The following is a 13,012-nucleotide window of genomic DNA, read 5'->3' as shown; positions in this document are numbered from 1 at the left end:
CAACTGCTATACATATCCTGCTATGGCAGAACACGGCCACCAGATGTCATTAGAGGGCTGTTTGATACCTGTTTGGAAGAATATGTTGGTTTTGTAGATTGATACACATTTCTTTTCAGTTTTTCTGTTGGAATAATATCACTTTTGATAAAAATGTAACCTATGATTGACTGCTTAATATAACTGAGAGATCCCACAAGGAGAAAGTAAGCCAGCAAAGTTATTTTAAATGCACAAAGGTTTCTTTTGGTTTACAAAGTTGAGGTTCAGTCCACACAAAGCAGCTTTCATGTTTCTCTCTGTTTGGTGTTACATGATCAAAACAGGTCCCCCAGCGTCAAAACTTTGTACATTCTTCTGATTCCTGCTGCTGTGTCCCTGAGGGGTGTGAGCAAACTAGTGGTGGAGTATCACCAGTTCCATCAGCTGGGAGACTGTGGGAGATGAGAGTGGGAGATGAGAATGAGCAGTGGTGGAAAAAGTACTCAAATTTTTTACTTAAGTAAAAGTATCAATAGTGCAATGGAGAAATACTCTGTTACAAGTAAAAGTCCGGAATTCAAAATGTATTGATTTGGGGACAGGGCATGTTTAAAAAGAGCATGTATAGGCTATACTCACGAGATTCACTGCATGCAGTGAATGAATGAATGAATGAATTATTTTATTTAAGTGTCATGCCACCTCGTGGCCCATCCCTCATGGGATTATATGACACATTTTCAGACAGTTACAGTATTCAAAATAATCATTTTTATACACTGGTTACCGGTATTGCTGATTATACAACAGATACCGACCGAACAAAACAAAACAAAACATAACAAAGTATGTACATAGCCAATACCCCTATATTGGCTGTGGCTGTACAACGCTTTTTTCCTCAAGTCCCAAGCTTTCTCCAAGTAGTTTGCCAGTTTAAATACATCTTTTTCAAATAAACAGTTAATAAGTTGTGAGTCATTGATATCCAACATATCAGCAGTTAATGTTATTAACCAACTCTTCTCGGACCCTACAATAAAAAGGACAATACATAACAAAATTATACTCATTCTCTATTTCATAGATCACACATTTGGCAGATTCGATCTTCTTCACCTGTTTCGATATAAAGTGGCAGTATACCTCCTCTAATCTGAGTGAATTTACCAAAAGCCAATAAAAGTTAAACAGCCTTTTGACTGTCATTTTGAAAAACAAGAAATATCCAATGAGTCACATTAATCATAGGTGCATGGATGTCAGGAAGGACAGGGTATATGAAACCGTTTTGTGGCAACAATTGTTATGTGATTATTACAGAGTAGCAGGCATGACTCATGGATAAGGATAGGTTGGTATGGGGGGGTTAGGAAGGCCTGAGCAAAAAAATCAGGTGCTCTTTTATAGATGTGTAATATCTCACCATCTCATTCCTTCTATCCTGTTACAGCAAAACCAGTCATGTCTGGTTCAATAGATATAATCACTGGCAGCATAATGGAGCATTCCCTCCACTGATTGTTAACTCTGTGACCTCTGTGTCTGTGTTGCAGACAACAAGGGGCCCGGTTCTACACAGCCTATCCATAGAGGCAGCCAGGCAGGCAGCATCACAGTGCGATGAGGGACCCCTGTGTCTGCTAGATCTGTTTAGTGAAACACCTGGATGTACGATTATCGCACCAAAAATACTCACACTGTTGACAGGAGCGGAAGATCTCTCTCTCTCTCTCTCTCTCTCTCTCTCTCTCTCTCTCTCTCTCTCTCTCTCTCTCTCTCTCCCTTCCCACACAAATGTGTGTTTGTATGCAGCACCCGCTCATTGAGGTGGTTATGGGACTTAACTTGTCTAATTATTCTTAATTGTCATCGCTGTAGGAGAGCCATGTCAGGGCAGCCAAGAGTTTGAGTGTGTGTGTGCATGTGTGTGTGTGTGCGTGCGCGCGTGTGCGTGCGTATGCATGTGTGCGTGTGTGTGTGTGTGTGTGTGTGTGCGCGTGCGTGCGTGCGTGCGTGCGTGCGTGCGTGCGTGCGTGCGTGCGTGTGTGTGTGTGTGTGTGTGTGTGTGCGTGCGTGTGCGTGCGTGACCTGTGTGTGTTTATGTGGTTTAAGTGGGTGCCCTCAGAGGCCGAGCGTTGCTTTCTAACATAATAAGCAGATCAGAGATGAGAGGCCAGCAACATGAGGAAAAAGTGAAGTGGGGGGGGGGGCTCTGCAGTGGGTGGGGGGGCGCTTTGGGGCTGTTTCCAAAGCAGTGAAACATGACTACCCCTGTTTACCCCATCCCTCCCACCCTCGTGCACACACACACACACGCACGCGCGCGCGCGCGCGCACGCATGCGCGCGCACGCACGCACACGCTCGCACACGCCATATGTAGAGACACACAGAAACAGACAGACACGCACACACACACGCACGCACGCACGCACGCACACACACACACACACACACACACACACACACACACACACACACACACACACACACACACACACACACACACACACACACACACACACACACACACACACTCACACTCACTCACACACACACACACTCACACGTTTTGGCTCCATGTGGGCATGGCTCCCCTCCAGGCTCCAGACCGGGTTTTAGATGATCACCAAAAAGAGGGTCTTCAGGAATCAACCCCACTCAACACCGCGGGTAGAGACTAGAGAGAGAGAGAGAGAGAGAGAGAGAGAGGTTATTTTTCTCATGAAAGGAGAAGAAAACAAGGGAAGAAGAGAAAAGAAACAATCATCTCAGGAGAACTGGACATAAATGTGGGACATCTTGACTAGACAGGCTGCATGCGTGCAGCAGTTTTCACGGAGTTTAACTTACCTGCGAACTCACTTCTGACACCTGAAGTTTTTTGTTGCTGTTTCCTTTGTTTCTTTCTTTCCTTTTCCTTGCATCAGACACAATGTTTTCTTTGACTAGGCAAACAAATATTAGATATATAAGAAAGCCACCATCCGTGCCTTCTTTGTGATCAAGAAGTGAAAGTGCCCTGGGGGGATCTGCAGTGTGTGTGTGTGTGTGTGTGTGTGTGTGTGTGTGTGAGAGGGAGAGAGAGAGAGAGAGAGAGAGAGAGAGAGAGAGAGAGAGAGACTGCAGTGCTTTGTGACCCTGCAGTGCGTGCATCTGATCCAGATGTTTCGTGTTTCTTTGACAGAGGAAAACCAAGGAACATCCTGAACTTAGGCTGTTAAGTCATTGAACCGGACTATACAGGAACGCGCTAAAACAATGCGGATGATCATTTGGAAATTCTTGCTCAATGTCTTCTGTTCTGTGTAGTCTGAATACTGAAAACAATTCGTAAAGGTTGTCTTTAGAGAGTGTTGTCTGGTGGAGAATGGAGACTGTCAAGCTCAAAGCTCTCTTGATCCTGGAGATACATCTGTGCGTCCTGTGGAATATTCCGCTGTGTTTGCAAGGACATCCAAGTGGGAGCAACGACAATGGTAGGTTCAACTTCACATGGTTCATCTGCAGTGCAATGCGTAGGCGAATGGATTTGGAATAACACAGCTAGCCCCTGATCATGGCCCCCAGCCCCCCACAGTGAGTGGACTACTTTTATTGATGCTAGGGGTCTTCAACGTTTCCCAGGCCAAGGGGCCGCTGGGCCCCTTAGCTGAGTGAGAGAGAAGAAGCTGGGACCCCATATTGTATAAAATAGTGATGCATATTATTGTTATTTGGCTATTATTGGGAGAAACCTTCCGTGCAACTTGATAAGAGGCTTTATATTTATTGCTCACCTTATTTAGCTGATTGTCTCATCAATGTCTGTTGAGAGATTAAGGTTTTTAAGGGTTAATTGCCTCCAACTCCAAATGATGCTGCAGCTTTGATGGCTTCATACATAGATTCGTTTGATTGACAGCCAGGGGTGGAAAGTAACTAAGTACATTTACTCCAGCACTGTACTTAAGTACAATTTTGAAGTGCTTTTACTTTACTGGAGTAGCCTATTTTCAATGCTCTATACTTTTACTTCTACTAGCACTACATCTCAGAGACAGATATTGTAGTTTTACTCCATTGCAATTATTTGAAAACTTTATTTACTAGTTACTTTTTGTAGATTTTGATTATTACTAGATTTTCAAGCCGATACGCTGCCTTCAAACCTAGTCCTATGCTGCGCTGATAAGAGCAATGGTCACCGAAGTATGGCTATTTGAAGTGTTAAACACTGCTATAACAATGCTGCCGAGCAGCGATAAACTTGCAGCACCTAGGCCCACTGTCATACCTGTTGTTCGAGAGGTAGGGGTCTACGACCACTTCTTGGTCAAACTGGAAGTGTGTGGAGAGAGTGTGTGGGTGAAGTTTCTAGGCAGTCCGACAAACCGGAAGTAGGAAGGAAAAAACGAAAGTGGTAATTTTTGATGAAATTGGAAGTCTGTGGGCCCACCCACCAAGTTTAAAGCACTTAGCATACTGGGATCTGGAGTTATGGCTTTTTAAACCCCAGCCAATAGGAACACAGAAGGGGCATCAGCAAATTAAAGGCCACCCCTATTTGCCATCTAAGAGCACCCACCAAGTTTGGGGCCTTTAGCATGCTGGGAACTGGAGTAATGGCTGTTTAAAGCCCAGCCAATAGGAACACAGATGAGGCGGGGCTCAAGCAATTACAGCCTGTCCTCATTGGCCGTCTAAGAGCACCTACCAAGTTTGGGGCATTTAGCATGCTGGGAACTGGAGTTATGGCTGTTTAAAGCCCAGCCAATAGGAACACAGAGGGGGCGGGGCTTAAGCAATTACAGGCTGTACCTTTTGGCCGTCTAAGAGCACCTTCAAAGTTTGAGGCATTTAGCATGCTGGGAACTGGAGTTATGGCTGTTTAAAGCCCAGCCAATAGGAACACAGAGGGGGCGGAGCAATGGTGTGCCTGTGGTCCCTGGTGTGGCTATTGTGATGGCAGACCCCTGACCAGTGTTGGTACCAAGTGTTGGTGCCAAGTTTGGTGGGGATTGGAGCAACGGTGCGCCTCGCAGGTCCGCATTTTACGTTTGTGACGTCCACCTGCCCGCCCGCCCGCGCACCACTATTCTGACCATTGTCTTAAGACAATTAAGAAACAGTAGCCTATAATAACCTAAGCTACTGTAGAATACTTGATGCCAGTATAGGCTATTTCAAAAATAGGTCGGCTACATTGAGTCCTACAATTTTTACGATTGCACAAATAAAATCTGTATAATTTTCTGATGATTCTTTTTGCTGGACAACACTATTAAAAGCCAGACAGATCAAACGTCACCACCAGATAATTGTGGTCCAGAGGCGGGGTGGAGATCTGTGAGGCAGGCATGTGTGAAAAGCTAATGAATAGCTTCATTCTGATCCACTTTCACACTCAGACACACACTTTGCGTGACCTAGAAACGTCTCTGTCATATTAGGATAGACAGGGGCATGACCTAATAGCTGCACACACACACGTGCTTACATGCTTGTGTATGGAAATGTGTGTGTGTGTGTGTGTGTGTGTGTGTGTGTGTGTGTGTGTGTGTGTGTGTGTGTGTGTGTGTGTGTGTGTGTGTGTGTGTGTGCACCAAGGTTATTATAGTTAACGAGAACTAACGAAATAACGAAAACTAAAATTAAAAAAAAATGTCATTAACTGAAATAAATAAAAACTAGGGAAAAAAAAGAAAAACGATAACTGCATTGTGTGTTTATAGTCAGGGGATATTAGCAGAAAGATTTCCAATCTTGGAATAAATTCCTTACCAAAAAAAATCTTCACCAATGTGTTTGTAAAGGTGTCTAGTAACACATCTCACAAAGACTGAAATTCAGTTTCCCTAGGAGAATTTTTGACAGCTGCTGAAAGTTGGGGTACCCACCATTTCCCTGCATTTCCATGCAGGGCAAAAAAAAAATCTAATTTTAATTCTGTTTTAAGTAGCATGTGAGGGGTCAAACTAGGGTGTTTTTATGATTCTGAATCCATTGCAAGCATTTGTTTTGCACCAAAACCACTCCTTGGGCTAAAAACGGCCATAGCCATCCTTGTCCAGGTATACTTTTTGTGTAAAACTAAAAAGCCCATTGAGATTGGGCTGTTTTTAGCCCAAGGAGTGGTTTTGGTGCAGAACAAATGCTTGCAATGGATTCAGAATCATAAAAACACCCTAGTTTGACCCCTCACATGCTACTTAAAACAGAATTAAAATTTGATTTTATTTTGCCCTGCATGGAAATGCAGGGAAATGGTAGCCTGGTAAACCCTCCCTCCGGAAATCTCATTTCCATTTGATTTCAGGAGTGAGTCTGGCATGAACCGCCTCTCTGCAATATTGGCTGTGCTGGAGTTGGGCGGGAGTAATACCGTTGACTGACAACCCCTTCAGCCAATGATAATTTTTCCCCTTCAGCCAATCAGCAGTTCACCAGTCTTAATGTGACGCGACGGGACTTTTGAGACAGCCATACCCAAAATGGGTTGCCTTATTCGGATAGAATGGTGTCACTGCCCGCCCCTACCGGTTCTCTAAATTTTTATTTTTAAATAGGCTTTGTCATGATTAATTGACCACATATATGAAGTTAAACAACTAAATTCTATCCAAACGATATCTTATAAGTAAATTCCGTGCCTCAAAATAGAAGTTAGAGAGCTTTTTGAAGTAAAAAAATAGCGGAGAATTGGCCGCACAAGAAAAATATGGCTGCCGTTCGTGTTTTGGGCTCACTCGAACTCGCCACCTGATTGGCCAACGTAAGCTGTCAATCACAGAACAATGAGCGACGACGCTGATAGGCGCGGCCGTTTGGCATACACAGCCAATATTGCAGAGAGGCGGTTCATGCCAGACTCACTCCAGGAATCAAATAGAAATGAGATTTCCGGAGGGAGGGTTTACCAGGCTAGGGAAATGGTGGGTACCCCAACTTTCAGCAGCTGTCAAAAATTCTCCTAGGGAAACTGAATTTCAGTCTTTGTGAGATGTGTTACTAGACTACAAACACATTGGTGAAGATTTTTTTTGGTAAGGAATTTATCCCAAGATTGGAAATCTTTCTGCTAATATCCCCTGACTATTATTGAAATGATAGACAAAATACTAGTTTTTGTTTTTGTCAATTTATTTATAAACTTAATCTGTAACAGAATATTTTTTTTTCTTGAGTTTGTATTAGACAATACTTACACTGGCCCTTTTCAATTCTGCACCTGACTTATTTGTTTATTTGGTGCAGGATTGAAAAGGCCCCAAAGTATAAAAAAAACAAAAACTAACACTAAAACTAATATAAACGAACTAAAACTATTAGCATTATCAAAAATCAAAACTATAAAAACTAGCAAAAGTAGAAAGTAATTAAAACTAACTGATTTAGAAAATAAAAGACCTAAACAAACTAAAACTAAACTAAAATGAGATATCCAAAACTATTATGACCTTGGTGCGCACGCACGTGTGTGTGTGTGTGTGTGTGTGTGTGTGTGTGTGTGTGTGTGTGTGTGTGTGTGTGTGTGTGTGTGTGTGTGTGTGTGTGTGTGTGTGTGTGTGTGTGTGTGTGTGTGTGTGTGTGTGTGTGTGTGTGTGTGTGTGTGTGTGTGTGAAATCTTAAGTGACTACATTTTGTTTCCCTCAGTGATTGACCTCCTGGCCGCTCTAAACATGACCCACCCAATAAAGGGCGTGTCCAGAACGCACAGCGAAGATCCCGGAACCTTGGTTTACAAACTTCGCCCCAGGGCGCCCCACCTGAGCCTTCCTCACCAACACTCTCACGTCTTCCTTTCCGTCTTGCAAGGAAGCATGGGAGTCCACTTGGTGGCACGTCAGGCTCTGCACTCCAGTTCGAGCCTGCTTTCTCTCTCCTCCTCATCCTCCCCCATTCTCCAACTCCTGTCCTCCACCCTCAACAACACCCTGCGTTTGGACTATCTGGAAGGGAAAGGAGCCCAGGTGCTCAGGAGCAGCCTGGTCTTTCCGGGGGGAAATCCCTTCTCTGGAGGAGATTGGGTGCAAATGGCCCTGGGCCTGGAGCCTGATAGACTGGCTTTGTTTGTAGACTGTCAAGAGGCAGTGGCCATACAGAGGAAAAGAGAAGAGAGACTGAATATGGACTTACCTCAGGACCTTGTCATCACTCTGGCAAGCACGCCAGGCGAGAGTGACAGCAAGTTTGTTGTGAGTGGACCTCACATCCTCACACTCTTACCCTCGCTCTCGCATGTAACATTAATACCACTTGACACATAAAGGACGGTATTACCATTTTTCACATATGGGTCCTGTATAGTTCTTGGTATGTAGTTCAGTGCCACAGATTTGGGTTTCATGCTGATTATAGTACGGTCATAGCCTTCCAGTGTATAGTTACATTTACTTATAGAAGATGTAGGTAGTTGCTGTAGTCTTGCACTATCACTGTCTGAAAACGTGCATACATTGTTATCACAACTAGCCTACTGCTTGCGCTATAACTTGAGCACTTAATTTGATACTATATTAACGATGAAAGGATCAACACCAATCTTACGTCCAAAGTCGTGTTAAATTTGGGTTCTATATAAATCATTAATTTTACTCTTCCCCCAACCTTCATTTCATTGTGTTTGTGTGTGTGTGCATGCGTGTGTTAGTGCACCGTTTCCCCCCCCCTGTAAAAAAAAAAATAAAAATCCATGAATTAAAAAAGTTGAGAAAAAAAGTTGTGAAAATAGCAGATCTACAAGCTCACAACGCGTCACGCTTGTAGATCTGCTATTTTCACTAGTCTGGGTCCCGGGGAGACATCAAATTTCTCTTTTGGGTTTTGACTCTTGAGCCAAAATGTTTGGGAACCAGTATATTAGTGTGTGTGTGTGTGTGTGTGTGTGTGTGTGTGTGTGTGTGTGTGTGTGTGTGTGTGTGTGTGTGTGTGTGTGTGTGTGTGTTTGCGTCCAGTTCATGCATCTGTGTATGCTTTTCTCTTTACTTATACACGCAGGGATATGTGAAGACAGCGGAGATCTCCAGCAGAGCGTATCTAAAGCGGCCATGGCACTGTGCCAATGTTACAGGTATGGGATGATTTATCTTGCATCAGCGCTAAGCGTAAAATCATACCATACTCGGTGCTCGGAGGGGGATATAAAAGGGAAAGATATATGTGTGTATTTCACATCCTCACACAGGTGCAGGACCAAAAGGAAACATTTGGATGAGATAAAGCAAGACATGGTCTCATATGGTCAATAAACACTGACTATATAAGACAGATAAAGAGACACTATAAAGTCCACTGATGTTCAGCCAGACATTTGAAGACTTGGACCCAAGAGAGTTGTTGTCATGTTGTGATTTAAAATGATTTGAATTATATACTTTATGCCTGTGAGGTTGTTTCCTCTGTGTGAACGTTTTCATGTTAAGTGCATATGTTTCTGGGCATACAGTACGTTTGTGTGTGTGTGTGTGTGTGTGTGTGTGTGTGTGTGTGTGTGTGTGTGTGTGTGTGTGTGTGTGTGTGTGTGTGTGTGTGCGTGCCTCCATGCAGGTGTTTCTGTGCTTGTTTGTGTTTGCATGTGCATGCATATGCATGTGTTTCTGGTATCCTGCTATTGGGGGGTTTCCGGCTGTGGTCAGAGTTTACGCCGCAGGCTACCGTTGTTAGAGACAGCTCTATCTTCATCTCCTTCTCTCCTCCTCCTTTCCTGCGTTTCCCCTTCACTGCTGACCCATGTGGATTTGTCTCAAGGTTGCCTTGGTCTAGTATTAAGAGATAATGCAGTGAGTTTTGAAAGCTACTGTAATTATGGATAGGCATTTTGACCACACTGGTGTTTGTGTGGGTGAGAGGCTTGCCAGGAATGACAGTATGTAATACTAATACTAATCCTCGTTCAGTGTTTGGCAACCGGCGTTTCAGGATCCAAAAGTGTGTTGTGACTGTGAGCTGTTCTCACAGGGTCACAGTCATAGAACAGCTTTAGTAAAGATATATTGCATTGAGTCAAATTGACACGGATGATTTTACTGTGTGGTTTATGTGATATATTGGGTACATATGTTCATTCTCTAATGCCAAAGTTATGCTTCAACGAAAGTATCGTGTGACAAATGAAAATACAGAAAGAATCACATTGACACTTTTCAGTTGAAAGTACGGCATTTCCTTTGCCAAAGTATAACTTCACTGAAATTTGAACCCATTGGTGGAACCACCCTGGTTGATCTTTTTATCTATGCTTGTTTTTCTTAGATCACAGATATGGGCTCACTCTAGATGGAAACTCCCCAAAAAGATTGTTTGTTTATTCTTTGTTAGCTCGAGTCTTACTTATTTACTGTTTTTCCGTCTGAATGTTTGCTTAGATCAGAATGTTTTTTTTTAATGACTTTCAGTGATAATTCAAGGGTATGTGTTCATTTCTCACACGATGACCCCTCCTACTTCCTCCTTATCGTATATATATATAGACTTTCTGCCTCCATCTGGTTCCACGCCCGCCCTTGGCCCAGATTCCAGGGATGACGGCAGTCAAGTGTTTCAGGAGGACATGTCCAGCAGTAAACCACAAACCCCTCACTGGTCACTGGACCAAGCCAGCCATTATCCCCAGGAGGCCCAGAGAGACCAGCCCCAGAGAGGTGTGGTTCTGGGGCCTCCTGGATCCCCTCAGGGGGCAAAGTCTGTCGCTCAAGCCCAGGGAGAAGAGAGACTGCGTGGACTGGAGCAGAGGCTGGAGGAGATGGCCACTATGTTGGACATGGTGAAAGCACAGGTATATTCTGGATTTAGAATATTCTGTAGCCTACGTATGACTTGATATAACCTGGTGGAAAATAGGAATATGAGATTATATGAGATTAGATAAGATTCAACTATATAAAATGCTTTGATATATGACACTCTCCCAGACTCCCATCAATGTCCCTAGGCTGGAAAGCTTAAAGGAGAATTCCGGACATTTTAAGTGTTATCTTTGATGTGTCGTTACTCACCTACCGACGTAAACAGTGGCATTGTTTATTTCCAGATTTTCCCCTGTCGTCATATTTTCAACCCCCTCCGTTGTCATAATGGGAGCGCGTGTCATAGGGAAATTCGTCTATTATAACCGATGCAAAGTTATTTTTTTCTCTACTACTACTCATTGTGGAGTCTCAAGATAGTCAAACATGCAGTGAAAGTTCCTGAGAGGCTACCGCTAATGACGAACGAGCTAACGCTAGTTGCTTGTTTCTCAACATGGCAACACCAAGTTGCCAGGTTCTGGGAGAGAAACAAGCAACTAGCGTTAGCTCGTTCGTCATTAGCGGTAGCCTCTCAGGAACTTTCACTGCATGTTTGACTATCTTGAGACTCCACAATGAGTAGTAGTAGAGAAAAAAATAACTTTGCATCGGTTATAATAGACGAATTTCCCTATGACACGCGCTCCCATTATGACAACGGAGGGGGTTGAAAATATGACGACAGGGGAAAATCTGGAAATAAACAATGCCACTGTTTACGTCGGTAGGTGAGTAACGACACATCAAAGATAACACTTAAAATGTCCGGAATTCTCCTTTAAAAAAGACCACATACTGAGATCAATGCAAAAACTGTCTTTAATTCAAGACATCTGTGATTGCATTAATTAATTAAAAAGCATTTCATTCCTAGACTATCATAATTGGTAAATGGTGCATTTACCAAAGCGCTTGACATACACACACTGACGGCAGAAGACCGCCAGGCAAGGCACACGCTGCTCATCGAGAGCAGGGCTCAAGTGTCTTGCTCAAGGACACATAAACATGAAGCCAGGGGGAGCTGGGAATCAAACTGGTAACATTCTGATTCCCAAGCAGTCACTCTACCTCCTGAGCCACTGCTGCCCTGCATCGTCAGTGCTACTAACAATGTTCTAGATCAGTGGTTCTCAACCTGTGGGTCAGGACCCCCAGGGGGGTCCCCACATGATTTTGGGTGGGTCCCCAGATGTCACTTAAGTGACAATTTTAGACATTTTCTAATACTTAAAAAAAAGTAGTCAACAAACTACTGTAAAAACTGGTCAAACATTGGCCAAATTGTCAAATAATATAAGAAAGAGGCAAAAACCGCCGTTGTGAGCTTGTAGCCCACACCCTTGTCAGGTGGGGGGTCCCTAGTTCAAATATGATTATTTTGGGGGGTCCCCAGTTCAAATATGTTTATTTTGGGGGTGGGGGTCATGGCCTGAAAAGGTTGAGAACCACTGTTCTAGGTGTAGAGACAAGGCAGAGATCCCATACAAGGTGCAACATATCAACCAACTGAAGCTCCTAATTTGATGTGACCTACTTACTTGGCCAAACAGAAGGTTCTGGGGGGTTCTACCACTGTTTCCCAAACATAACACGAGTAAATATCCCCTTTTTCCCGTTTCCTACATAAAAAATAATAATATAAAAATATTTCAAAAGATTTAAAAGAGTTACAACTTTTCATCAATTGAAAAATAAATCTAAAATTGTTCTAAAGTATTTCATAAATAAAATAAAATAAATAAAAAACTATTACTGTTTCAGTTGCACTGATAAGGACTGGAACGTCTGCTGCTTTTTAATTCACATATTATTGGAGCACTATTTGTCACAGATGTCTTGAATTAAAGACTTAATAATTTTTTTGATCACACCATGTGGACTGCTTTTGTTGCTTTCCAGCACGGGGACATTGGTGCGTGGGTATATCTCCACTGCCATCTACTTCAGTTTGTCTTCCGTACCGAAGCACCCAAGACAACCTTTTCATTCCCCAAGTATTACCACAAGGGACAGAGTCTTAGTATCTTGACTGTATGATATATGATATGACACCATTGTGTGCTTGTTTTGTACAGAATACAGACCTCCAGTCACGTGTCCAGTACCTGGAGGGGTGTGAGTGTGTGAGGCGGCAGCAGCGATGTCAGTGGGAGGGCAGCGAGGTGGAGGAGGGCCAGCGCTGGAGGACTCACCTGAACTCGGTGTGCACCTGCACGTCAGGACAGGTCACCTGTGAAGCTAACATCAAGGGTAAGC

General features: G+C 43.4%; 2 protein-coding genes across 2 annotated transcripts in view; one reads left to right on the top strand and one right to left on the bottom strand.

The window, feature by feature from the left end:
• LOC308091720 (uncharacterized protein) overlaps nt 1-2,561 on the bottom strand; it is a 15,736-nt gene extending 13,175 nt beyond the window's left edge. The window contains exon 1 of the mRNA XM_080437407.1: nt 2,552-2,561. The gene's annotated coding sequence lies outside the window, so the exon portion shown is untranslated. The remainder of the gene's footprint in view (nt 1-2,551) is intronic.
• A 31-nt stretch (nt 2,562-2,592) lies between these two features.
• The window catches only part of kcp (kielin cysteine rich BMP regulator), a 44,658-nt gene continuing 34,238 nt past the window's right edge, over nt 2,593-13,012 (top strand). Inside the window, exons 1-5 of the mRNA XM_080437406.1 lie at nt 2,593-3,463; nt 7,620-8,161; nt 8,964-9,036; nt 10,436-10,740; nt 12,832-13,006. Coding sequence (XP_080293532.1) covers nt 3,355-3,463; nt 7,620-8,161; nt 8,964-9,036; nt 10,436-10,740; nt 12,832-13,006 — 1,204 coding nt within the window. The 5' untranslated portion in view covers nt 2,593-3,354. The remainder of the gene's footprint in view (nt 3,464-7,619; nt 8,162-8,963; nt 9,037-10,435; nt 10,741-12,831; nt 13,007-13,012) is intronic.

The sequence above is a fragment of the Gymnoscopelus braueri genome (assembly GCF_963280865.1).
Source record: "Gymnoscopelus braueri genome assembly, chromosome: 9".
NCBI classification, from domain to species: Eukaryota; Metazoa; Chordata; class Actinopteri; order Myctophiformes; family Myctophidae; genus Gymnoscopelus; species Gymnoscopelus braueri.
This window is presented reverse-complemented; position numbering and strand designations above follow the sequence as displayed.